The sequence below is a fragment of the Ascaphus truei genome, chromosome 6 (assembly GCF_040206685.1).
Source record: "Ascaphus truei isolate aAscTru1 chromosome 6, aAscTru1.hap1, whole genome shotgun sequence".
In the NCBI taxonomy this organism is placed as follows: Eukaryota; Metazoa; Chordata; class Amphibia; order Anura; family Ascaphidae; genus Ascaphus; species Ascaphus truei.
This window is the reverse complement of record NC_134488.1, coordinates 50,941,998-50,967,941: the sequence shown is the minus strand read 5'-3', so window position 1 is coordinate 50,967,941 and position 25,944 is coordinate 50,941,998. Positions and strand designations below refer to the sequence as shown.

At 47.5% G+C, this 25,944-nt stretch overlaps 1 protein-coding gene across 12 annotated transcripts in view; it reads right to left on the bottom strand.

Moving 5' to 3' along the window:
* The window catches only part of CADM1 (cell adhesion molecule 1), a 266,840-nt gene that overhangs the window by 101,401 nt on the left and 139,495 nt on the right, over positions 1-25,944 (bottom strand). For all 12 annotated transcript variants that reach the window (XM_075604260.1, XM_075604267.1, XM_075604261.1 and 9 more), the window contains 2 exons: positions 25,024-25,120; positions 11,719-11,891 (listed from right to left, as the gene is read on the bottom strand). In XM_075604260.1, the coding sequence (XP_075460375.1) occupies positions 11,719-11,891; positions 25,024-25,120 (270 nt within the window). The remainder of the gene's footprint in view (positions 1-11,718; positions 11,892-25,023; positions 25,121-25,944) is intronic.

The following is a 25,944-nucleotide window of genomic DNA, read 5'->3' as shown; positions in this document are numbered from 1 at the left end:
GATACCAATAGAAGAGTACTTTATAGATGTTTTCCTTTGTGGTGGTGCAAATAGATGTCTCAGCGGCCGCTCCCCAGATTTCTTCCCAATCTTCCTCCTCAATAGTTATATTCAGGTCGGCGGCCCATTTAAGCATGTAATCATGTTGAGGAGGTCCCTCCTCTGTCTCCATTTCCGAATAGATCTTGGAGATTAGTCCCCTTTGGTCTGAGTCAGACTTGCATAGTCTCTCGAATCTAATGGGGAATGGGAATTCCGGGTTTGGAGAAACCTTTTGAGCAAAATGTCTAATTTGAAGGTACTTAAACGCATCCAGATTCGGTATCTTATATTTTGCTTTCAAGTCCCGGTAGCTTAGGAGACTTCCAAGACTCATTATGTCTATCAGTGTCTTTATCCCTTTTGATTTTAATTGGTCAAACTGTTTTGATGCACACCCCGGGGGGAATTTAGGTTTATCAAATATTGGTGTAAGTTGTGAGCAAGTAGAGGCGAGCTTATATTTGAGTTTAGTTTTTAGCCAGACTTCCCATGTGTGTCTTGCCGTTCTTAATTTAAATTTTTGCGGTGGCATATCTCCTCTTTCCATACTCCATAGGCATGCTGGCAGAGAAGGCATTTTAGCATAGTATGCTTCTATTTGGAGCCAACATCTTTGGGTCGAATCTGTATTCCATAGTACCGCTTGCTTTAGTTGAGCAGCCTGATAATATATTTGGATATCTGGGACCCCCATGCCCCCTCTCCCCCGTGGTGACAACAGGACTGATCGGGCTACTCTGGGTCTTTTGCCTTGCCAAATGAAATGGAACATCCTGTTTTGGATGTTTTTAAGCTCTGACCGGGAGGGTTTGAAAAAAATACAATAATCTTGGGAGTATGTTCATTTTTAGAGATATCATCCTTCCGATCCACGATATCTGATAATCTTCCCACTTGCTGGGTAGTTACACTGATATAGTGACTGGTAGTCCCTTGATACATTCACTCCCAGGTATTTGATGTATGAAGGGCTCCATTTGTATGCAAAATTTATTTTAATTAGTTTCACTTCTGGCTCTGTTAGGCTGAGATTTAGGGCCTCTGATTTATCACTATTAATTTTGTATCCCGATATACCCCCAAAATCCTCAAGCTCCTTTTGGAGGTTAGGAAGGGAGGTTTGGGGCTTGGTTAGCGTTAGAATAATATAATCGGCAAACAGGGAAATTTTGTAGTTTGTTTTTCCAATCGTTATGCCCTGGATATTTATGTTATTTCGAATTTTAGCCGCCAAAGGTTCTATGGTGAGAGCAAAGAGGAGGGGGGAAAATGGGCAACCCTGTCTTGTACCATTTCTTATTTGGAATCTCTCTGAGTTTCCTCCTGGCAATTTTACAATTGCTGATGGATTCTGGTACAGCGCCTGGACTTCTTCTAGGTATGTGTCTTTGAAGCCGAATTTCTCTAACGTTTTGGTAAGGAAAAGCCAATCAATTCTATCAAATGCCTTCTCTGCATCTAAACTTAGTAACATTGCCTTGGAGTTTGTAAGATGGACGTGTTCAATAATGTCAAAAAACTTTCTGGTATTGTCTGAGGCTTGACGCCCCAAGACGAACCCTACCTGGTCAATGTTTATTAATCTTGGCAAAATGGGGTTCAGCCTATTCGCCAGGATTTTACTATATAGTTTCAGATCATTATTTAGAAGTGAAATGGGTCTGTAGCTCCCGCATTGTGTTGGGTCTTTCCCTTCTTTATGAATAATGGCCAGGTTAGCTAGGGACATTGATCGCCGTACCTGAGAGTGTTCCATACACCACAAGAAATCTACCCTCTGGATCTATTACTGTTTTTGTTAGACTGAAAGGGGTTCCTAGACGGACTAAAATTGCAACTCCCCTTTTTTTTTACTGCTAAATGAGGAATAAAACCCCAAGGGGAATGCGTTTTGGAATGTTTTGGGCGGATCTTGAGATGTAAAATGCGTCTTCTGGAGGAAAATGATATCTCCGCCAGACCTCTTCATTTCTTGAAGAGCTAATCGTCTTTTTCTATTGTTTTGTAGGCCTTTTACATTAAGAGAGACCAATTTGATTGCAGATTTGCTAGCCATAGGGGCTTTTATCAGCGAAGTTTTTTAGGGCCTCACCTTTCCCAACAGCGAGGTCCCGCTTTAGTGCTTCATTATATCCTTTAGGACGTGGGGCCGTGTGATCTGTGGGGTGTGTGCCCCTACGTTAGGGTCGCCCCTCCAGGGGAAGGGGGGGAGGAGGAGGGAAGGGGGAGGATGGGGGCGGGTAGGGAGGAGGGAGTCCTGCTGGGACAGTGTCAGCAGGGGGTTGTGAGAAGCAAAAAGAAAAGGACTAGGCTTCTGAGTGGCCTAGCACAAGTAGTGACCGGTAGTCTACTAGCCGGTTGTTGGGCTTAAGGCCCTTGGGAGGTGATTCCGGGTCTGTCTCCTCTCTGGCCGGGCAGGGAGGCGTGGGCCCTTACTTAGTGTTGTTGAATACACCTTGGATTCTGGCTCTGGGGTTTAGGTTGGAGCCGCGATTAAGAGGTCTGTTTAAGTTCAATTGGGTGGCGCGGCGGAGGGGAAGGATTCAGGGGGGGGTTGGAGGTGAGGTGGGGAGAAGGAGGGGAGGGAGGGCAGGGTGGGGGGGGAGAGGGGGGAAGGGCGGGAGGGGGGGGGGGAGGGAGTTGGAAGGAAGGGGGTGGGAGGGGGAGTAGTTGGGGGGAGGGAGGGGAAAGAAGAGAAGGGGGAGGTGAGTAGTGGGGGAGGGGGGGGGAGAGGGAGCATGTTTATGTGAGTTGGAGTATTATGTGAGTATTATAACAACATTTCAACACAGAGGGGTTATGTGAGTCGGGAACCAGAATCAACAATGCCGATAACTTTCAACATACCCCCTTTGGGGTAACAGTGCACATATAAATTATGTTTCAACTTGGAGCACCCATGCTGGTAAGGGGGGGAGGAGGGGGGGAGAGGGGTAAGGTGAGGGAAGGGAGGGAAGCGGGGGGGAGGGGGGGAAGCGGGGGGGGAGAGAGGTGGGGGAGGGTGAGGGTGTATGCTTGTGTGCATATTATGACAACATCTCAAATCACGGGGGTTATACTAACAGGAAACCAGAATCAGCAGTGCTGAGAACATTCAGCGTACCCCCTTAGGGGTTTCATTGCACCTATAGCTTATGTTTCACCTTGGAGCACCAGTGCGGGGAAGGGGGGGGAGAAGGGGAGGGGAGGGTGGGGGGGGGGAGGGGGGATGGAGGAGGATGGTGGGGGGGGGGAAGGGGGGAGGGGGGGGAGGGGTGCATCTTTGTGTTAATCGGTGGAAGGCAGTCACATAACATATTATATCTCAATATCAACACGTGGGGGTTATATAACCGTGAAACCGATAACAGCAGCACTGAGAATTTTCAGCATTCCCCCATTGAGGTCACAATACCATATATAACTTATAATTCAAATTGGAACAACAGTGCCGGTAATCTTCGGCTTGTCCAGCGGGTGGCGCTCGCCGTATTACAATTGCGTGTGTACCTTCAGTGTGTACTGTGGTTTATCCACATTGGACTCTTTCCCTGAGCGCTTGGAGGGGAGCCATTGGGGGGGGGGGGGGCTGTGGAGGGGGGGGAGAGGAGTGGGGGGGGGGAGTGGGGGGGGGGGTGGGAGAGGCGGGAGGGGGGGGAGGTTGCCTGTCTATGTGAGTTGGTGAAGGCTAGTAGGCGAAGCCCAGTCCCATAACACATTATGTCCACATGTCAGCGCTAGGGGGTTACATACTCAGAGGATAGTAATCAACCGTGTTGGAAACTCTCGACATTCCCCAGCTGGGGTACATTGCCTTATACAACTTTTGACTTGTGCTCCTTTGTGCATGGGGCTTCCCGTTATTTGCTTTACGCGCCCTCCTCTTAACCGGGGGGAGGGGGGGTGTGGGAGTGTATAGGATATCCCTTGTGGTTCGCTGTATTTATTCGGGGGGCTTCCCCATTGATCATAGGGGGGGTTCGGGGGGGCAGAGGGAGGGTAGCGTGACTGTACGAGCCCGTATCACTCAGTAGCTATAGAAAAAACCCTCCCGCCACCCCCCCAAAGTCCCCACAAACCCTCCACCGTCTCCCGATCGACAGAGCTGGGCAGCCACTGGTTCCGTTGCGCTTCAGGGTCAGTGTTCCTCAGGCATGTCCCCAGCCGGGGAGCCGTGAACACAGGTCAGGAACTGGGTAGCTGTTCTTGCCATCCGGCGAGATGTCCTGCCGGGGGATTCCTCGGGTTGCACGGCGGGCTCGGAAGATCGCGCAGCGGTTCCTCGTCTCGCGGGAAGGGATCTGCTAAGCGGTCCACGTGGCATCCATCCTCTGGGGAAGTCGCAGTGAAGCTCCGTCCCCGGAGTGGGGGTTGATCTCCGCAGCTCTTCCATCCGGGGAGCCTGGGGTAAACCCAAAATGTATTTATTTATTTGTCTTTTGTTGTCTTCTGCTGGAGGGCGGCGATCCTCTCGGACGCTCGAGCAGGGCCGTCTCTCTCTTCCTCGCGCCCCGGTGTGGGGGGGCCGACATCCATGACAGAGGGGGGGTTAGGCCTAACGCTTGGGCAAACGGCAACATGTCCTCGGGGTGCTTCATCGTGAAGAACCGTCCCCCCTTGTTTTCAACGAGTTTAAATGGGAAGCCCCATCGATATTTCACATCCTTCTCTCGCAGGAGGGATGTTAGGGGTTTCAGCTCCTTGCGTCGTAGTACAGTCATTCGCGAGAGATCGCTAAACAGTTGGATGGTTTCATCCTGGAAGGTGAGGGGCTCTATCTCGCGACTGGCCATTAGGAGTCTTTCTTTGGTGGAATAGCTATGTAGCTTCACGATTATGTCCCGTCTTCTCCTGGGGTCGTCTGATTTGGGCCCCAGGGCTCGGTGGGCCCTATCGATTTTGAGATCTCTCTGGTATATCTGCACAAATCATTGCAAACAGTTCCAGGAGGTATGCCTTTATTTGTATTGGGGAGACCGTTTCGGGGACATTCCTTATTCGGATGTTTTGACTCCTGTCCCTATTTTCTTGCTCTTCTTGGTTCTCCCTTAAGGCCTCGATTTCCTCCTTCAGGCGGGTAATTTCCTCCTCCGTCGCCGTCTGTCGGCTCAGAGCTCCCTCCACCTTGGTTTCTGTTTCAGCCGCCCTGGCTGTTAGAGAGGCGATTTCTTCCCTAATGTCCCGCACTGCTTCTTTAATGTCAGTTTGTAGGGATAGATGCAGTTTTTCGTGCATTGGGGTGAAGAGTTCCTCCATGTAGTCCCTTGTTAAGGGTTCTCTTGCCTCCGGGTGGTCGCTCTCCTGGTCTCTGGCACACGAGGGGGTCGGCGGGCCTCGTGCTCCGCCGCCATCTTGCCTCTTAGCCGGCTCCTCCGCTTTCTTCTGGTGCGGCGAGAAGTAGTTTGATACTCCGTGAGCTGCCTGTTTCTTTCCCTTTGTGGTCATTCTGGGAAGCGTTTACCTCTGATCAGGGGTAAAAATGAGGGGGAAATTCGCGCTTTTAGGTGCCTTTTTTAATGTTTTATGCAGTCGGGTCCACGGAGCTCCTCATTCACCCAACCATCCCTGGTGACGTCACCGGAAGCCTCTCCCTGAAGGCATTTTTAATGCTAAATTACACAAAATATTTTACGCAGACAATAAGATATGCAGCACACACATAAATTATATAGTGCATATACTGTATTATATATATAATATAACATAAAAATATAATATATTATATAGTATAATATAGTATAATATATATATTATATACACATAAACAACTTTGCAAAGCGTCGTAAGAGCGTTGGATAAGCCGTTTTGGCGTTGTAAAAATGAACATAGGTATGCATTGCATAGCGTTGGATAAGCCATTCGTTGTAAAGCGAACCGTTGTAAAACGAGGACTGCACAGGAATACCCCGGTTTAAGGACACTCACTTTAAGTACACTCGGAGTAAGGATATATTTTCAATAGCACCATACCCGTGTCCGTACGCTCCCTTCGCGAGTACGGACACTTATTCTGCCCTACAGACCGCCGTAGTAGTGATGCGCTGATTCCCCTCGCCCAATAGGCAAACGCCATCTCGCGCATGCGCCTGTCAGCACGCCCTGAACAGCAATACCGGCTCCCTACCTGTACCGAAGCATCGATGTGGAAAAAAGGTAGTGCTTCACTTTAAGTGCATTTTCGCTTAACATACATGCTCTGGACCCATTGTGTAAATTAATGTGGGGCATGTATGTATATATGCTAGCTGTACCCGGCGTAACATACGCCGATCTAGCAGATCTTAACAGTTATAAATTAAACATTACTGTTTTTTTTCACGCCTCCCTGTAATGCATTGCTGTATTTTGTCCCCTCTTCCCCACCTTACTCCATCATGCCCTGCTCCTCCCCTATCTTTGCACTCTCTCCTCCCCTCTCTGTGCACTCCCTCCTGCCTCATGTGCACACTACTCTCCATTCCCTTCTCCTCGTATTCCATCTGTCTCCTCCTCTCCTTGCTATCTCTCTCGGCCTCCCCCGCCCCCCCCCCCCCCCTTTAGAGTGAACAAAATGATTTATTTAACACATGAACGTTTCAGTCCTATTCCAGGAATATATATATAGATATATTTATATAGTGAGAAGGGCAGCAGGATGTTGGGGTGTACAATGAGAGGTATAACAGGGCAGTGTGGAGGGCAGCAGGATGTTAGGGTGTATAGGGAGGGGAATAGAAAAGCAGTAGGGAGGGCAGAAGGAAGTATAGGGAGGGGTATAACAGGACAGTGAGGTGGGTAGCAGGATGAATGGGGTATAACAAGGCAAATGTTGCGGTGTATAGGGAGGGGTATAATGAGGCAGTGAGGAGAGCAGTAGGGTGTTGGGGTGTATAGGGTTGGATATAACAGGGCAGTGATAAGGGCAACAGGATGCTGGGGTGTACAGGGAGGGGTATATTGGGGCAGTGTGGAGGACAGCAGGATGCTGAGGTGGAGTCCATTGAGGGGAACAAAAAGGGGGGCAGTCGAATGTCGGGGAGATAGGGAGGGGTACATCAGGGCAGTGAGGAGGACAGAAAGATGTCAGGGTTACATAGTTATGTAACATGGTAAGTACATTCTACCTGTCTCTCTCACTGTTACGTAAGCCCCTAGTAAGTTCAGGGCAGTAACAGGTTAATTCTGTGGGTATTACACCTCCCTGTATCATCCTCCTGTGATGTCCAGGAGTGAGGTGGTGACTCATGACCTGTGTAGGCCTAGCAGGATGGGTACAGCAGATCATGAGCCTGCCCCTTCTGGAATAATCCTAATCATAGGAGTGTCCCAAATGTAGTCTAGCTCTGCCCTTTGAGGTGAGAGCATGGGCTGTCAGACTCTCCCATCGCGTGGATGAGCTGGCCCACCCTAGGCCAAAAGGCCTAGGGAACATCTAGACTCCAGGCCCCATACTACCAGGGCAACACAACCTGACGTCCTGGAATGTTGGACCGTATCATCTATGCTGTATGTGAGCTGTGCAGCATGTCCAATAAAGCAACCTGTTCATTATACCTCTGCCTGGGTGTCAGTTCCTGGGCAGGAGGAGTAAGGAGTGCAGTGGTGGGGACTGACATCACCGAGGATCCCATCACAGCTGGAGGCGCTCACGCCATGAACCAGAACCCAGAGACCACCCAAAAGCCTGCCCTGTTGCCCCTTATCACTGCGGCAGACTCAGCTCTTCCGTACTAGCAGGTATGCCTCAGCACCACACTAGCTAGTAATTCAGTCCTTCTCCCAGAGGGCAGGGGGGGGGTTACAGTTACATAGTAGATAAGGTTGAAAGAAAAAGACTTGTGTCCATTGAGTTCAACCTATGCTAAATTTAGACAACAGATACTTTATCCTATATCTATATTTACTTATTGATCCAGAGGAAGGCAAACAAAAACCCTAGTGACATATCATCCAATGATATCTCATAAGAGAACAAATACATTCCTTCCCGACTCCAATAGTTGGCAATCAACATTCTTCCCATGTTTACCTTTCCTTTCTAAAAAGATGTCCAACCATATTTTTGCACATATCTATTGTATCTGCCATCACAGTCTCCATGGGTAATTCCATATTTCAACTGCCCGTATTGTAAAGAATAATTTCCTTTGCTGCTGGTGAAATCTCCTTTCCGGCAACCTTAAGGGATGCCCCCGAGTCCTTTGTACTGGCCTTGGGATGAATAGTTCTTTTGAAAGCTCCTTGCACTGTCCCCAAATATATTTGTATATAGTTATCATATCCCCTCTTAGATGCCACTTTTCTAATGTAAACAAATCTCATTTAGCTAGCCTCTCGTCATAAGTTAGATTGTCCACCCCTTTATTAATTTGGTGGCTCTTCTCTGCACTCTCTCTAGTTCCAGAATGTCTTTTCTAAGGAGTGGTGCCCAACATTTACACCATATTCAAGGTGTGGTCTTACTAATGCTTTATAAAGGGGCATAATTATGTTCACTTCCCTTCCATCCATTGCCCGTTTAATGCAAGATAAGATCGTGTTTGCCTTTGCAGCTACTGCATGACTGTATTGTATTGTATGTCTTTATTTGTATAGCGCCATTAATGTACATAGCGCTTCACAGTAGTAATACGCGACAATCATATAAATAATAAATATAAATAACAGGTCATGAGAATGAGTGCTTCAGACATAAAAGTAACATTAAGGAAGAGGAGTCCCTGCTCGGAGGGGTTAACAATCTAATTGGTAGGTAGAAAGAACGTACAGAGACAGTGGGAGGGCATTCTGGTAAGTGCGTCTGCAGGGGGCCAAGCTTGATGTATCATGCGTATAGTATTAGCCACGGTGCTACTCATATGCTTCTTTAAGAAAGTGTGTCTTAAGGTGAGTCTTAAAGGTGGATAGAGAGGGTGCAAGTCGGGTATTGAGGGGAAGGGCATTCCAGAGGTGTGGGGCAGTCAGTGAGAAAGGTTTAAGGCGGGAGAAGGCTTTAGATACAAACGGGGGTAGAGAGAAGACATCCTTGAGAAGAACGCAAGAGTCGGGATGGTGCATAGCGAGAAATTAGGGCTGAGATGTATGGAGGAGCAGAAGAGCGTAAAGCTTTAAAAGTGAGGCGAATTGAGTCCGAGATGCGGGATTTGATCGGAAGCCAGGAGAGGGATTTCATGAGGTGAGACGCCGAGACAGATTTAAGACAGAATAGAGTGATTCTGGCAGCAGCATTTAGGATAGATTGTAGAGGAGACAGGTGAGAGGAAGGAAGGCCGGACAGCAGGAGGTTACAGTAATCAAGACGGGAGAGAATGAGGGCCTGAGTCAGAGTTGTAGCAGTCAAGCAACAGAGGAAAGGGCGTATCATGGTAATATTGCGATGGAAAAAACGACAGTTTATTGCTACCTTTTGAATGTGAGAGGAGAATGTGAGAGAGGAGTCGAGTGTGACAACTACGCAGAGTGCTTGGGCTACTGGGTGAATGATCGTACTTCTGACAGTAATGTGGAAGGAGGAAGTAGGGCATTAGGGCTAGGTTTGGGAGGAAGTATGAGGAGCTCTGTTTTTGCCATGTTAAGTTTAAGGCGGCGGAGGGCCATCCAGGATGATATAGCAGAGAGACATTCAGAAACTTTGGTTTGTACAGCAGGTGTAAGGTCGGGGTTGAAAAGTACATTTGTGTGTCGTCAGAATAGAGGTGAAATTTAAACTCAAAAGATGTGATTAGGTCACCTAGAGAATGTGTGTACATAGAAGAGAGAAGAGGTCCCGGGACAGAGCCCTTGGGTATCCCCCCAGAGAGATCGATAGAGGAGGAGGAGGTGTTAGCAGGAGAGACACAAAGTACGATGGGAGAGGTAGGACGAGATCAAGGATAAAGCTTTGTTAAGAATACCAAGAGTATGGAGAATGTGAAAGAGAAGAGGGTGGTCCACTGTGTCAAATGCTGCAGAGAGGTCGAGTAATATGAGCAGAGTGTAGTTACCTCTGTCTTTGGCAGCATGGAGGTCATAAATTATTTTAGTGAGGGCTGTTTCAGTCAAGTGAGCAGTGCGGAAGTCAGATTGTAGAGGGTCTAGGAGAGAATAGGTGTTGAGAAAGTAGAGCAAGCGAGAGAATACAAGACGTTCAAGGAGTTTAGAGGCAGGAAGGAGACAGGTTGATAGTTAGAAAGACAGGTAGGATCAAGCTTGCTGTTTTTGAATATTGGTATAACTGTTGCATTCTTGAAGGAGGATGAAAAGGTACCAGAGTAGAGGGATGAGTAAAAAATGTGTGTGAGCGTAGGGATTATAGTAGGAGCAATAGGTTTTAGGAGATGGAAGGGAATGGGGTCAAGAGGGCAAGTGGTAGAGGGAGAAGAGGAGATGAACAGTGACACATCTTCATCTGATACAGTGGAAAAAGAGTCAAGGAAGGCAGGAGGAGAGTAAGGAAGCGGTGTAGGATGGGAGGAGGAAACAGAGGGGATGTTCTGACATATGGATTCCACCTTTTTCTTAAAAGAGTCAGCAAAGTCCTGAGGTGAGATTGAGGAAGAAGAAGAGGCAGCTGAAGGTGGTTTGAGTAGAGAGTCAAAGACAGAGAAGGGTCGGCGTGGGTTAGACTTGTGCGTGTTGATTAATGAAAAAAAGTAGGTTTGCTTAGCTTGAGAGAGGGCAGACCGTGGGAACTATGCTAAGCCTGATGTCTACAAGCACTCCTAAATCTTCACCATCAACGATTCCTCTAATTTATCCCCATTTCATTTGTAAGTACCCTGTTTATTCTTGTTTCACAAATGCATAACCTTACATTTATCTGTATTAAACATCATCTGCATTTATTTGCCCAAGTTACCAGTCTTCCCAAATCCTTTTGGAGAGAAATTACATCCTGCTCTGATTCTACTACCTTACACAATTTACTATCATCAGCAAAGATGGAGACTTTGCTCTCGATGCCAACCTCAATTAATAAACAAGTTAAAAAGCAGGGGTCCCAGTACTGATCCCTGAGGTACTCCACTACCAACTTTAGCCCAACCTGAAAATTTTCCATTTATGACAACTCTCTGTTGTCTATCCTTCAAACAGTTTTCAATCCAGGTGCATATATTTATATAATCCAAGTTGCTTAATTTTGTACACCAACCTCTTGTGTGGAACTGTATCAAAAGCCTTTGCAAAATCTAAGTAGACTACATCTACTGTATTACCCTGGTCTAAATTCCTACTTACCTCCTCAAAGAAATGAATATATTAGTTTGGCATTATCTATCCTTCATAAATCCCTGCTGACTATTACTAATCATTTTGTTTTCCATTAGGTATTCCTGAATATTATCCTGTATTAAACCTTCAAGTAGTTTCCCGACAATTGAAGTCAGGCTTACAGGTCTGTAATTCCGCAGTTGTGATCTAGCTCCCTTTTTTAAATATAGGCACCACATCTGCTTTACGTCAATCTTGTGGTAATGAGCCTGTGGAAATGGGAGTCCTTGAATATTATGTGAATGTGTATATAGATGGGGTATATGAGGGCAGTGCAGAGGAGGGCAGGATGTTGGGCTGTATAGGGAGGGGTATATAAGGGCAGTGCGGAGAGAAGGATGTTGGGGTAAAGGGGCCTCTAGACAGTCTGAATTTACGCTTAAGTTGGCAACTTCACTCCTTAAACAGCCCACACAACATATTGTAGCAACCATTTCCTCCCCCAAAACAGCACCTCCCATAACTCACCATACACGTAGAGCGTATAATCAGCTGATGCGCTTCCCACAGCATTGAACGCCTCACAGCGGTATGTGCCGTTATCAGTCTTGTTGAGGTTGTTGATGAGCAGATTGTCACCTGAGATGATAGCATGTTCAGGAAGATCATCGTCCACGCGTTGCCACAAGACTCTCTCTGGCCTGTGGGGTCAGAAAAATCCAGGAGAAAATTTAAGCAGAGAAGGTAAGAGTCTGAAGGCACTGCCCACAATCCCATGGAGAGAGGCAGAGATTCCGTCACTAACGTCACACGTCAATGTCGGTGTCAGACGTCAATCTCCTAAATACACTTCCCAACGTTACAACCTCAATGTCAACGTCACGCCATCCCAACGTAGGGTTGGGTGGTATACCGAAATACCATGATAATGTAATCTCCTGCTGTGCCGATATGGGCATTTACCTGTTATCGCGGTATTTTAGGGTGTCAGCTCCTGTGGTAACAGTGTGCAGTGTGATAGCAGCCGTGTTGTGCTGTTTATCTCCCCAAGTTCTCACCCTCCATTCCTGCTTCTGAATGCAGACTTAGGGGGAGGGGGAGGGCAGCAGGGGCAGTGAGTTTATGAGAGCAGTCGGCTGCTGTGAAAGGTATGAACTACTCTGCACTTAGGTTAACCCCTTTCCCACCCTCACCCTGGGACCCTTAACTCCTTCCCCTCTTCTCCCCTGGGGCACATAACCCCTTCCCCATGAGGCCCTTAACCCCTTCCTCCTTCCCTCCATGGGGTGCTTAACCCCTCTACCCCCTGGAGCTCTTAACACTTTCTCCTCTACCCCTAGGGCCCTTAACCCCTTCCCCTCTCCATCCTGGGGCCCTAAACCCCTTCCACCCTTCCAACCTCCTCCTTCCTCTGGGAATCTTGACTCCCCCAACCATGTCTGAACTTCCCCCTTTTTTACCTACAGTATATTGCTTCCATGACCCCAACATCCCATCACTCTCATCCTTAGATACTCCCTCCATTTAAAAACACATTTAATTTAAAAAAAATTAAACAGATATTTTCGACAATTATTAAGAAAATGTGTTTTTAAATGGGAGTATCTAAGGGTGAGGGTGATAAGATGAGGGGTGGATGGATGAGGGGGATGTTAGGGTGTTGGGAGCAGTGTAGGAGAGAAAATGTGAAGTGCTGTCATGGAAAGGGTTTGGAAATGAAGGACCCTTTGCTCTAGTAAATCTAAAAATATATATATATATGCACGCACGCAGGAGAAGCGGAGGACAGAAGAGCGCAGGACCCAGATCGGAGAGCACATAGAGGTAAGGGATTTCACTCCCAGCCCCGATTCCGTTTAGTGGTCTGCATTTGCCCTTCACACTCCACTCTCAATGTTGCTTACATTTGATACCTATGGGTACTTAGACTGCAAACCTGAGCGCAAGACAGCTTTCTGTTCTACTTACACTCCAGATGTGCCCACGCGGCTGTGGGTGGCATTATATATCTATCTCGGCCTCGCGGTCACGCCTTGTTTGTGGTGAGCACGCTGTTACCGTATGCTCAGCCCCACAAACATGGACCCCGCTAAGGTGGGGCGATTCTTGAGCACGCACGCCAGCATATTTTCAAAAATTGAGAAATATTTAGAGCAGAATGATCGACGCATGGATCTTTAACAGCAGAATCTTCCTAGTCCTGTTCCTTCAGGTCCTTCTACTACCACGTCAACCCTTATGCCTTCTGAACTCCGACTTCTGACACCCAATCATTATGGTGGAGATCCCCACGGGTGCCAAGGGTTTTTGAACCAATGCTTCATTCAGTTCGAAATTATGCTCTCTCTTTTCCCTTCTCAAAGATCCAACGTGGTGTACATCATTTTGCTACTCACCGATGATGTCCTGGTCTGGACTTCCCCCATCTGGGAACAAAGATCGGACCTCACACAGGATATCGGAAACTTCGTCCGGGAATTTCGCAGAGTCTGACACACCTGGTCGCAAGGTAACTGCGGTTTCTTCTCCTTTTCACATTTACCAGGAGAATCGACCTGTCGCTAGATATGCCCTTGAGTTCCACACTATCATGGCTGAGACCGGATGGAATAACGAGGCATTGTCGGCCACTTTCTGGCAAGGTCTGTCAGAGACTCTAAAGGATGAACTTGCTGCACATGAGCGTCCTATGGATCTCGAGGACCTTATCGCCTTATGCATACGCGTGGATCAACGGTTGCAGGAAAGGAGGTCCGAAAGATCCCGTCATCGCCAACTTTCTCCGAGATACCCTTCCCTTCACGCTGGTACTTCTGAATCCCTTCAGCCAGATATTCCTCAGCCCATGCAACTAGGTGGTAATAAACTATTTTCCTCCGAGAAACAACGCCGACGCAACGCGGGTCTCTGCTTGTACTGTGGCAATTCCGGACATCAGGTAATCAATTGTCCCCACAAGTCGGGAAACGCCAATTCCCAATGAGGTCCAGGGGAATTACATTGGGAATAGTCTCCACTTCCCCTATAACAAAGAAAGTCTTGCCAACCAGGATCTTAATCCCTGTTTCGCTTACCGGCGAGAACTTTCATGTCACTCCCCTAGCGTTTGTGGATTCCAGGTCGGGAGGCAACTTTATTGACCAAGGCTTTACTGAAAGGAACAACATTCCTCTCGTCCACAAGAGGTACCCTATAGGCTTAGAAGCTATTGATGGTCATCCACTACAACCAGCCTTCATATCTCTACAGACTACTCTCTTCCACTTACGTGCGGGTGAGGACCATACGGAGGATATTCATCTGGATGTCATTCACCCCCCATCCGTCGAAGTGATCATCGGCCTTCCATGGCTTTAACGTCACAATCCCCGAATAGATTGGACCAATAAGGAACCTGTCCTGTGGAGCGCTTCTTGTTCTGAAAACTGCGCTGTGTCCACCAAAAAGATATGCGGACTGGCTGCTCCTGAAAAAGAAAAGAGGTCCTTACCGGAGGTATACGTCGAATTCCGTGATGTTTTTTACAATCAGAGGTCCTGCCGCCGCATCGTCCTTTCGTCTGTCCCATTGACCTTTTACCCGGTTCAGTTATCCCTAGGGGAAGCTCTTATTTGCTCTCTCTTCCAGAGACTAAAGCCAGATTCAGGAAAATCTTCAAAAAGGCTTTATCCGGAAATCTTCTTCTCCAGTCGGAGCCGGGTTCTTTTTTGTAAAAAAAAAAGGACAGATCTCTTTACCCCTGTATCGATTATAGAGGTCTTAACAAAATCACCATTAAGAATCGCTACTAATTACCTTTGATTTCGGAACTCTTCGACCGCCTTCAAGGGGCTACCATCTTCACCAAATTGGACTTGCGTGGTGCCTACAATTTGGTGAGAATTTGCCAGGGTGACGAATGGAAAACAGCCTTTAACACACGAGACGGGCATTATGAGTACCTTGTCGTGTCCTTTGGTCTCTGCAATGCCCCTGCCGTCTTTCAAGACTTTAGCAATGAAATCTTCAGAGATCTCCTCAACCAGTTTCTTATTGTTTCCTTGGACAAAATAATGATTTTTTCAAGTCCGTTCAAGAACATGTCGGCCACATCAAAAAGGTACTACTACGCCTTCGCGAAAACCATTTGTTGTCAAACTGGAAAAATTTCACTTCCATCAAACTTCAACGGCTTTTCCTGGATATATCATCTGACACCGGCCTCACCATGGATCCAGCCAAGGTGAAGGCGGGGGCATTCTCCACGATCGTCTCCTGCCAGAGATAACTGCACTTTAGGCATTCCCCGGCACTCTGTTTAATATTGGGTACTCGTTTTGGAGCTGCATGGAAAAACACACGGACTATACTCTATGGGCAAACTACACCAGCAGCGACAGGGGTAACTAGTGGAGCACTACAATGCTACTCTCCACCTGCACCCTCTTATCTTACCTTACAACGGGTAACCTCTTAGTGTCAACATCTATTAGGTGATATTTTCAACACCAACCCAGAACACTTTTGACCAGATAGTAACTGACCAAGTAGAACTTTAGAGGTTATTCCTTTGTTTAAATAGGATATCTACTGTCAATGTGGTTGTGAAGGGACTTTCTTTTCAGCTATTCACATTAGCTTTTGCAAGTATAATTATTTGAGTATACTGAGAATTGACACTATACATTGTTGCAACTTTATATGATACTCTACTCAGCTGCTTGACTAGATTCAGTAATATCCATGTACCTGCCTTTGGTTGTATTCACACATTACTTTGGGAAAATACATCATACATTGTTGTTATTTAATGTTGCCACTGTGTTTTTAGTTACACTATTGTACTGCTTCTTGGTGTTTAGTTGAGTATGCTATGGGAACAGATTTGTTACACCACTGAAAGTTAGGAATGACATTGTATATATACCATGTTGGGTATCGTGCATCCATCACTGCTGTAGTTTCATCTATGCTGTTGCTTTATATAGGCTGCAGCCCTTTATTTGCAGCATATTCTTATTGCCCTATTTCATTAGTGTTCATTATTCATAGGTCAGCTTTATCTCCTGGGTTGGGTGGGAATGCATTATGTTTGCTCCCTCTCCCAGTACTGGGAAAGCTGTGTGGGTTGCCTCCATTGGCAGTTAGTTTAACCTTATTGTGGTTAGTCTACATATATACACATTTTGTTAGTAAATTATAGAAACACATTTACATTCCCTGAATTATCAGTTTTTTCATGTGTATATGAGACGGTCCATTACATTTTTAGTGCTTTTATTCTAGTTTGTTAGCATTGTTCTTGTCTACTGTTTTGCTTAATAAATTGATTATTTTTGTACCCACCTTTAAGAGTGCCCTAGTGTGGCGTTTCTGGTAGCCCTGTCTTGTGGGACTTGCCATTTTTCTTATTTGTTACTAAGGTGAAGGCAGTCCTGGATTGGCCACGTCCTACTACTCTTAAGGCCGTACAACACTTTCTGCGCTTTTCTAATTACTATCACAGGTTCATTCAGAATTTCTCGTCTGCAGTAGCCCCATTACAGCCTTGATAAAGAAAGGTGCGGATCCTGCTTCTTGGCCGCCGGCAGCCATTCGAGCTTTCGATCACCTGAAAAACGCTTTAGTTTCTGCACCCATCTTCATACATCCGTATCCCAAACCACCATTAAAAGGTAGATGCATCTGATGTCGGGGCCGGAGCCATTCTATCTCAAGGAAGGACACCCCAATCCAGACACCATCCCTGTGCCTTTTTCTCTAAAAAAAAATTCTCCTGCTGAGCAAAATTATGGATGTAGGTAACCGGGAACTCCTTGCTATTAAGCTAGCCCTAGAAGAATGGAGGCATCTCTTAGAGGGCATGGAGAACCTCATCACCACCTTGACCGTCCACAAAAATTTACTGTATCTAAGGCGCTCAACAAGCTCGCTGGTCGCTCTTTTTTTCCCATTTCAATTTTATTATTTATTTTTTACCGGGTTCTAAAAATGTAAAAGCCGACGCCCTTTCACGAGTTTCTGGTCGACGACAAGACCGAGGACTGTACCACGACTATCCTCATCTCTCCAATCCTGACCACAGCTAATAGTACATGCAACGATCCACACCTCGGCAGGTATCTTGACTATCCTTACCTCTCCAACCCCGACCCGGCTACCTCGACCAAACTACACTCCAGACACGCCAACACGGCTGTGAGTGGCGTTATATATCTATCCCCACCTCGGCCTCGTGGTCATGTCTCGGTTGTGGTGAGCACTCCATAACAACTCTATCGCCTGCCCTGACCTTTTGCCTGCCGCTTGGACTCTGCACCACTGACCTCTGCCTGCTTACCAACTACGGATACTCTAACAGGACTCTGGTCACTTATTCTGCATCCTTACCTCAGCCCTGTGGGTCCGCTTTCTGATTCGAGACTAGCACCATCACATTTTGCTCGGCCCAACATGGACCCTGCGAGGCAGAGCAAGCTGTATCTCTCCAAGGGTAACTACTCTGAGATCATGAGACACGCCTCACACTGCAAAACCAACAGCTGGCACACATTTCAAGCCGACTTCTGGACATTTTACCCGGCTGGACACACTCCAGGTAGGTTCTACCCCTGCACTGCCCTTACCGGAAGCCTCTCCGGCGCCAGCCCCGTCACCCCATGCGCTCAGGGAACAACGGATCCCAAAGCCTCTGCATTATGGAGGGGACCCTATTGCTTGTAGAGGGTTTCTGAACCAATGCTCGATTCAGTTCAAACTCAAGCCCTCCATGTTCGGCACTCACCAATCCAGAGTAGCCTACATCATTTCCCTACTAACGGATGAGGCCTTTTGCCTGGGATTCCCCTCTGTGGGAGAGATAATCCCCACTGATCAACGACTCAGTTGCCTTTCTCCAGGCATTTAAAAGTTTTCAACGCCCCCAGTCATGTGTCCTCCGCTTTTGCTTCACTCCTTCGAATCCGACAAGGAACCCTGCAGGCCAGTATGCCATTGAGTTCCGAACCCTTGCTGCGGAGACGGGCTGGAATAATGAAGCTCTGGTGGCAGCATTTTGGCAGGGGCTTTCTGAGTGTATAAAGGACAAAAGGACTTGCCGGGACATTGCCAAAGATCTGGAGGAACTGATTGCCCTCTGTATCAGAATGGCCCTCCGGATACGAGAACGGCAGACCGAGCGAGACAACTCTCCAAAAACCCCAACAATTTGGCTAGCTCCCCATTTCAATACTCCTTTTACTGCACCTTGCCCAGATGAGAAACCGATGCAATTAGGGGATACCAAATTACCTGAGCAGGAGAGAACTTATGAGACGAACCAGGGGGCTGTGCCTGTACTGTGGGCTCAAAGGTCATCGTGTCCGAGACTGTCCTAAATCAGGAAAACCCCAATGCCCAGAAATGTCTAGAGGAATATTCTCTAGACATTTCTTCTATTCTTCCTTCACCACAACCATCACGGCTCCTTCTGCCGGTTTCACTCTCCTGGGGACCAGCCACCATCTTCACTCAGACTTTTGTGGATTCGGGAGCAGCAGGAAATTTAATTGACCGCGCAATTGCGGAACTCCACTCAATTCCTCTCCGCACTAAGGAGATTCCACTAGTGGTAGTGGTCATTTGACGGAAGACCCCTGCTACCTGTTACCATCACCCACGAGACTAATTCGTTGCTGGTTTCAGTTGGAGTACTTCATGAAGACACTTTCTTTTTATGTAATTTGCTCTCCCTCAACTCAAGTGGTCCTAGGCCTTCTATGGTTGCAGCACCACAACCGCAAAATCGATTGGACAAGCAGTCAAGTGACATCCGGGGGACAACATTGCCATAGATCTAGTCTTCCGGTGTCTCGCACCATCTCATAGGTTCGGCTACCCGCGGATACTTTTTCGTCATGCCTTCCAGTTTTCTACCAGGACTTTGCCGATGTATTCTACAAAAAACAGGCAGAGGAGTTACCACCACACAGACCTTATGATTGTGCTATCAATCTGCTCCCTGGGGCCATCCCTCCTTGAGGTCACACTTACCCCCTTTCAGAACCAGAAACCAGGACAATGCGGGAATACATTTCGGAGAACCTCCAGCGAGGGTTTATTCGCAAATCATGTTACCCAGGGTGCAGGTTTCTTCTTCATTTCCAAAAAGGACGCTTCTCTCAGGCCATGTATTGATTATAGAGGCCTAAATAAAACCACTGTAAAAAAAAAAAAATCGCTATCCCCAACCCCTCATCCCTGAACTTTTTGACCGCTTACCCAAGGCTACGATCTTCATCAAACATGATCTTCGAGGAGCTTACAATTTAATTAGGATCAGAGAAGGTGATGAATGAAAGACAGCCCTTAATACCCGTGCCGGCCACAATGAATACTTGGTCATGCCTTTCAGGTTATGCAACGCACCAGCCGTATTTCAAAATTTCATCAATGAGATTTTCCGGAATCTACTCGATCGATTTCTTGTGGTATATCTGGACGGTATCCTTATTTTTTCCAGTTCTTTGTCTGAACATCGGGCACAGGTTAGACAGGTTTTTAAAAGATAGCGGGATCACTCCCTTGTTGCCAAGCTACAGAAGTGTCAGTTTGAACAGCAGAAGATTTCCTTCCTCGGCTACTTCATCTCTTCCCTTGGATTTGAGATGGATCGTGCAAAAGTATCCTCAGTGCTGGACTGGCCCCTACCGATAGGCCTCAAACAAACTCAATGATTTCTGGGGTTTGCAACTAGTACCGACGTTTCATCAAGAACTTCGCCATGGTAGTAACTCCCATTACAGCTTTTACCAAGAAAGGGGCAAATCCCAAGATATGGCCCTCTGAGACTCTTCTGGCTTTCGAGAAACTCAAGTCCGTCTTTTCTTCTGTACCTGTATTGATCCGTCCAGATCCTATGAAACCTTTCGTACTGGAAGTGGATGCATCTGATTTGGCAGCCGGAGCCGTTCTCTCTCAAAGGAAACATTTTCATGGGAAACTCCACCCCTGTGCCTTCAGAAAGGAATTATGATGTTGGAAATCTGGAACTACTAACTATGAAAATGGCTCTAGAAGAATGGAGACATTTACTTGAGGGGACAACTTCAACCATCACAATCCTGATGGACCACAAGAACCTCAAATATATTGAAGGAGCAAAGAGACTAGGGATGTGTCAGGCGAGGTGGGCTCTCTTCTTCACTCGGTTCAACTTTGTGATCTCTTATCGTCCAGGATCTAAGAATGTCAAAGCAGACGCATTACCCAGGCAATTCTCTCCAGACGACGCTAAGGAGATAGAGCAGGGGGCCATCATTCCTTCTTCTCAGATAATTTCTGCAGTTTCTTCTTCACTTCTGCAACAAATTTCACAGGCTTAGGCAGAGGATCCCAGGTCAACATCCACTCGTTCGTCCAAACTATTTGTCCCTCCCCAATTTCGAAGTGAGATGTTGCAATGGGGTCATAACTTCAAGACGGCTGATCACCCAGGAGTTAGGAAGATGTGATTTCCTTGAACGGATCTTTTGGTGGCCAGAGTCCCTAAAGACGTGCAGGAGTTTTTGGCAGCCTGCGTTGTATGCGCCCAGACTAAGGTGTCGAGGACGTTACCTTGTAGGATGCTACAGCCCTCGCAAGTCCCCAACCGCCCGTGGACCCACATTTCTATGTCTATGGAAAGGGCCAACTAGTCCTTAGAACAATTCCTCCGTTGTTTTGTTTACAAGCTACAGGACGACTGGGTTGACCTGCTCCCATGGGCTGAGTTGTCACAATTCCATGAAGCATGATTCAACATTGAAACACCGTTCTTCTGTGCCTATGGGTACCATCCTGCTGCCCTTCCCCCTTCCAGTCCTCTCTCGTAAGTTCCTGCAATGGACGACAAAATCCAAGAACTCCAATTACTCTGGAAGAGGATCCAGGTCAAATCTGTTCAAAGCTGCCCGCCAGCAAAAGATCCAGGCAGATAAACACCAATAACCACCTCCCCCGTTTCAAGTAGGATCAGGTTTGGTTGGCTACAAGGAATATCTGGCTGAAACTGCCCTCCTCCAAACTCGGTCACAAGTTCATTGGACCTTACAAGATCCTGAAATAGGTCAACCCGGTGTCATTTAAATTGGTATTCCCGGCTAGTTTGAAGATACCTTCGGTGCTCCATGTCTTCCTCCTCAAAAAGTTCATCCATGTGAGGATTCGCCATCCTGATGGCCAGAACTCACCTCTTCAGCCTTCTACATCTGGCACTCAAGGATTGCAGTCTTGCGGTGGTTCCACTGCGCGTGATCAGCCTGCCTCTCCGGATCCGTTACAAGTCTCCGATCCCCACTCCGAAGACGGACATGCATGTTGGCGAGTGGCGCGCGATCGAGTCACCACCCCTTGAGGCCAGTGATGCGCGGAAGACAGGCTTCCCTTGGACCTACCTAAAGGCTCTGTTCCCGTTCGGATGACAGGCATGCGCGATGCGCGAGTGGTGCATGATCGGATCGCCATCCCCTGACGTCGGTGACGCGCGCGGGACGTAGCTCCATCCCTAGACTTAATCGGGCTGCACAATAGGGCGCACCTGCGCAACCCAGCAGCCTATCAGCATATGTCTTCTTGTCCCGCCCCACTTCCCATTGGAGGGAGGTTCCTTAAATACCTGCTCAGCCCAGACTCTCATTGCTGAGCATAACCTAGTGTGCGACGCCATGCCTTGCTGCATCCTGATCTTGTTCCTGCCTTGTCTGCCTTGTTCCTGATCTCCCTGCTGCCTGACCCTGCTTTGTTCTCTGGACTCCACACATCTCCAACTCTGACTCGGCTAAGTACGACCATCCTGATCTCTACAACCCTGACCTTGGCAAAGTACCCCAACGATCCGCTACTCTCCAATCCAGACCTGGCAAGTATAACGACTACTCTACCTTCCGTACTCCTGACCCAGCTTGCAAGACTAATCTACATCCTAGGCACGCCCGCGTGGCTGTGGGTTGGCATTTCTCAATTCCCTAGCTCAACACCGCGGTCGCGCTTCGTTTGTGGTGAGCTACGCGTTACAGTCCAGAACACTTTCTCTTCACCCAGTCTCCCTCCTCCTAGACCAATCTTGGTGGATGGCCAGGAGAAGTTTGAGGTGCACCAGATACTGGATTCCTGAAAATCCCATGGTAGACTACAGTACTTGGTCCAGTGGAAGGGATATGGCCCTGAGGAGAACTCATGGATTAAGTCCAGGGAGGCCCATGCCCCCCACCTAGTCCGGGCATTTCATCGCAAATTTCTGGCTAAGCCGGCTAAGATCGCCCGGAGGTCACTCCTGAAAGGGGGTGAGGGGGTCATTGTAAGGATTCTGCCCGATCTGTGCCGGGGTTTTCTGCAGTTCGGGGTTTCCAGCTTGCCTGCCCTTTGTCACGGAGTAGACTCCTGGAGCAGGTAGGACCTCGGTGGCCGTAACAGCGGGGAGCAGGCAAGGAGAGTTGGGGTGACGGGCTGTGGTCGGAGGCAAGCAGCAACGTCGGGGTCACAAGCAGAGGTCGGAAGCAGGCAGCAAGCGGGAACTTCAGGGTCACAAGCAGGGTTCGGCAACAGGACGGCAGGAGCAGAACAGGGGAGCAGGGACTGAGACTATGGAGCAGGGACTAATACTAGGGAACAGGGACTGAGTGCAGGGAACAAACAGGGACAAGCCAGATTACCAGCAAGGGCCTTTAATAAAGGTACAGGACTCCAAACACAGAACAGGAACAGAAGCTGTGTCAGAAGCATGGGCATAAGGAGTCTGACACAAAACAAAGGCAAGGGAGGAAAAGGAAACAGGAACTATAAGGACAGAGGACAGGAGCAAAAAGAAGACAGACAGAGGAACCCTAGAGCACACAGAAAACATCAGCAAACCAGGTGGACAGAGAAGGGAACTAGGAGAGAGGGAGAACTAGGAAAATATGTCAGGGCAATTTCCTGACACCCTTTCTCCTCAGTTCTGCCATTTTTGTTACTGTCAGCCTGCTACTTAAGAATGCAGTTCCCAGTGGGAGTCAACAAGCAAAGTTCGGCTTGCTCCGGTTGATCTTCGACGTCACGGATTACCCTTTTGCCTATTTGGAATCCTTGTTGCTGACCCGGGACCCTGACCCCGACCTCGCTGCCTTCCACCTGCCCTTTTGCCTGTCGCCTGGACTCTGCACCACTGCCGCCAGCCCTAATATCTGCCTGCTTACCGACTACGGATACTCTAACACGACTCTGTCCCTGGGCTCTGGTCAGTTATTCTGCATCCCTACCTCATCTCTGCGTGTCCGCTTCCTGATTCGAGATGAGAACCATCATAAAACCTTCCCAACCTCAATGTCACACCTTCCCAATGTCTCAAGTCAATGTCACGCCTTCCCAATGTCTCAAACTCAATGTCACACCTTCCCAATGTCTCAAGCTCAATGTCACACCTTCCCAATGTTACAAGATCAATGTCACACCTTCCCAATGTTACAAGCTCAATGTCACACCTTCCCAATGTTACAAGCTCAATGTCACACCTTCCCAATGTTACAAGCTCAATGTCGCACCTTCCCAATGTTACAAGCTCAATGTCACACCTTCCCAATGTTACAAGCTCAATGTCACACCTTCCCAATGTTACAAGCTCAATGTCACACCTTCCCAATGTTACACGCTCAATGTCACACCTTCCCAATGTTACAAGCTCAATGTCACACCTTCCCAATGTTACAAGCTCAATGTCACACCTTCCCAATGTTACAAGCTCAATGTCACACCTTCCCAATGTTACAAGCTCAATGTCACACCTTCCCAATGTTACAAGCTCAATGTCACACCTTCCCAATGTTACAAGCTCAATGTCACACCTTCCCAATGTTACACGCTCAATGTCACACCTTCCCAATGTTACAAGATCAATGTCACACCTTCCCAATGTTACAAGCTCAATGTCACACCTTCCCAATGTTACAAGATCAATGTCACACCTTCCCAATGGTACAAGATCAATGTCACACCTTCCCAATGTTACAAGCTCAATGTCACACCTTCCCAATGTTACAAGCTCAATGTCACACCTTCCCAATGTTACACGCTCAATGTCACACCTTCCCAATGTTACAAGATCAATGTCACACCTTCCCAATGTTACAAGCTCAATGTCACACCTTCCCAATGTTACAAGATCAATGTCACACCTTCCCAATGTTACAAGATCAATGTCACACCTTCCCAATGTTACAAGTTCAATGTCACACCTTCCCAATGTTACAAGATCAATGTCACACCTTCCCAATGTTACAAGATCAATGTCACACCTTCCCAATGTTACAAGTTCAATGTCACACCTTCCCAATGTTACAAGCTCAATGTCACACCTTCCCAATGTTACACGCTCAATGTCACACCTTCCCAATGTTACAAGATCAATGTCACACCTTCCCAATGTTACAAGTTCAATGTCACACCTTCCCAATGTTACAAGCTCAATGTCACACCTTCCCAATGTTGCACGCTCAATGTCACACCTTCCCAATGTTACAAGATCAATGTCACACCTTCCCAATGTTGCACGCTCAATGTCACACCTTCCCAATGTTACAAGATCAATGTCACACCTTCCCAATGTTGCACGCTCAATGTCACACCTTCCCAATGTTACAAGATCAATGTCACACCTTCCCAATGTTACACGCTCAATGTCACACCTTCCCAATGTCACAAGCTCAATGTCACATCTTCCCAATGTCACACCTTCCCAATGTCACAAGCTCAATGTCACACCTTCCCAATGTTACAAGCTCAATGTCAACGTAACACTTAAGCCCCAGTGTGTGCCACTCCTCCGTATGAATATCAAACCTCAGCACCTCAGTTCCCACTTACTTAGGTTTACCCAGGGCCCTGCATGTCAGCTCCAAGGCTTCCCCTTCTCTTGTCAGACCCATCGGGTAATTCACAGACACGACCACCACAGGTTTATCTATAGGAGAAAGAAAACAACAGAGGGGGTTGTGAGTGACCTAGTCAGTGTTAAAATGATCATAAGGAATCCTGAAGAGATATTGAGAGAGACAGATTGAGAGAGCGAAAGAGATATTGAGAGACATACAAATCAGCCCTAATAGGCCAATAATAAACTCCAAAATCAAAGAAAAATGGTTTGATAATTAATGCAACACTCTAAGAAAAAGAGAAAAGATAGGCAGGCAGGCGCACTGAGGGACACACATTTAATATTGACCCTATCAGTACAAATGAATAATGAGCACACACAATATAGAAACTCTGATAAACACTAAAATTTAAAATAGATGGACTAAGAGGGGGACAGAAAAAACAACGTGTCTCTGCTGGACAGCCAAACAAAGGGGTCCGGACCCTATCTAGTTACGTACCAAACAGCAGAGAGACACGGGTGATCTGCACAGCCTCCACCGGAAGAACTCCACAGGAACAGTCTCACGTGACCTCTACGCGTTTCGCACATAGTGCTTCGTCAGGAGTTCTTCCGGCGGAGGCTGTGCAGATGACCCGTGTCTCTCTGCTGTTTGGTACGTAACTAGATAGGGTCCGGACCCCATTGTTAGGCTGTCCAGCAGAGACACGTTGTTTTTTCTGTCCCCCTCTTGTGTCCTTCAGTGCGCCTGTCTGCCTATCTTTTCTCTTGTCTGTGAGCTCCCATCCATGAGCTCACGTTTATAGGGGGTGTGGAGTCCCTTAGTCAGACGGCAGCAAGAGGGTTCCTATCTATTGAGAGCACCAGCACGGAGTGACTGCCCTGTATTTCATGTGACTCTAAGAAAA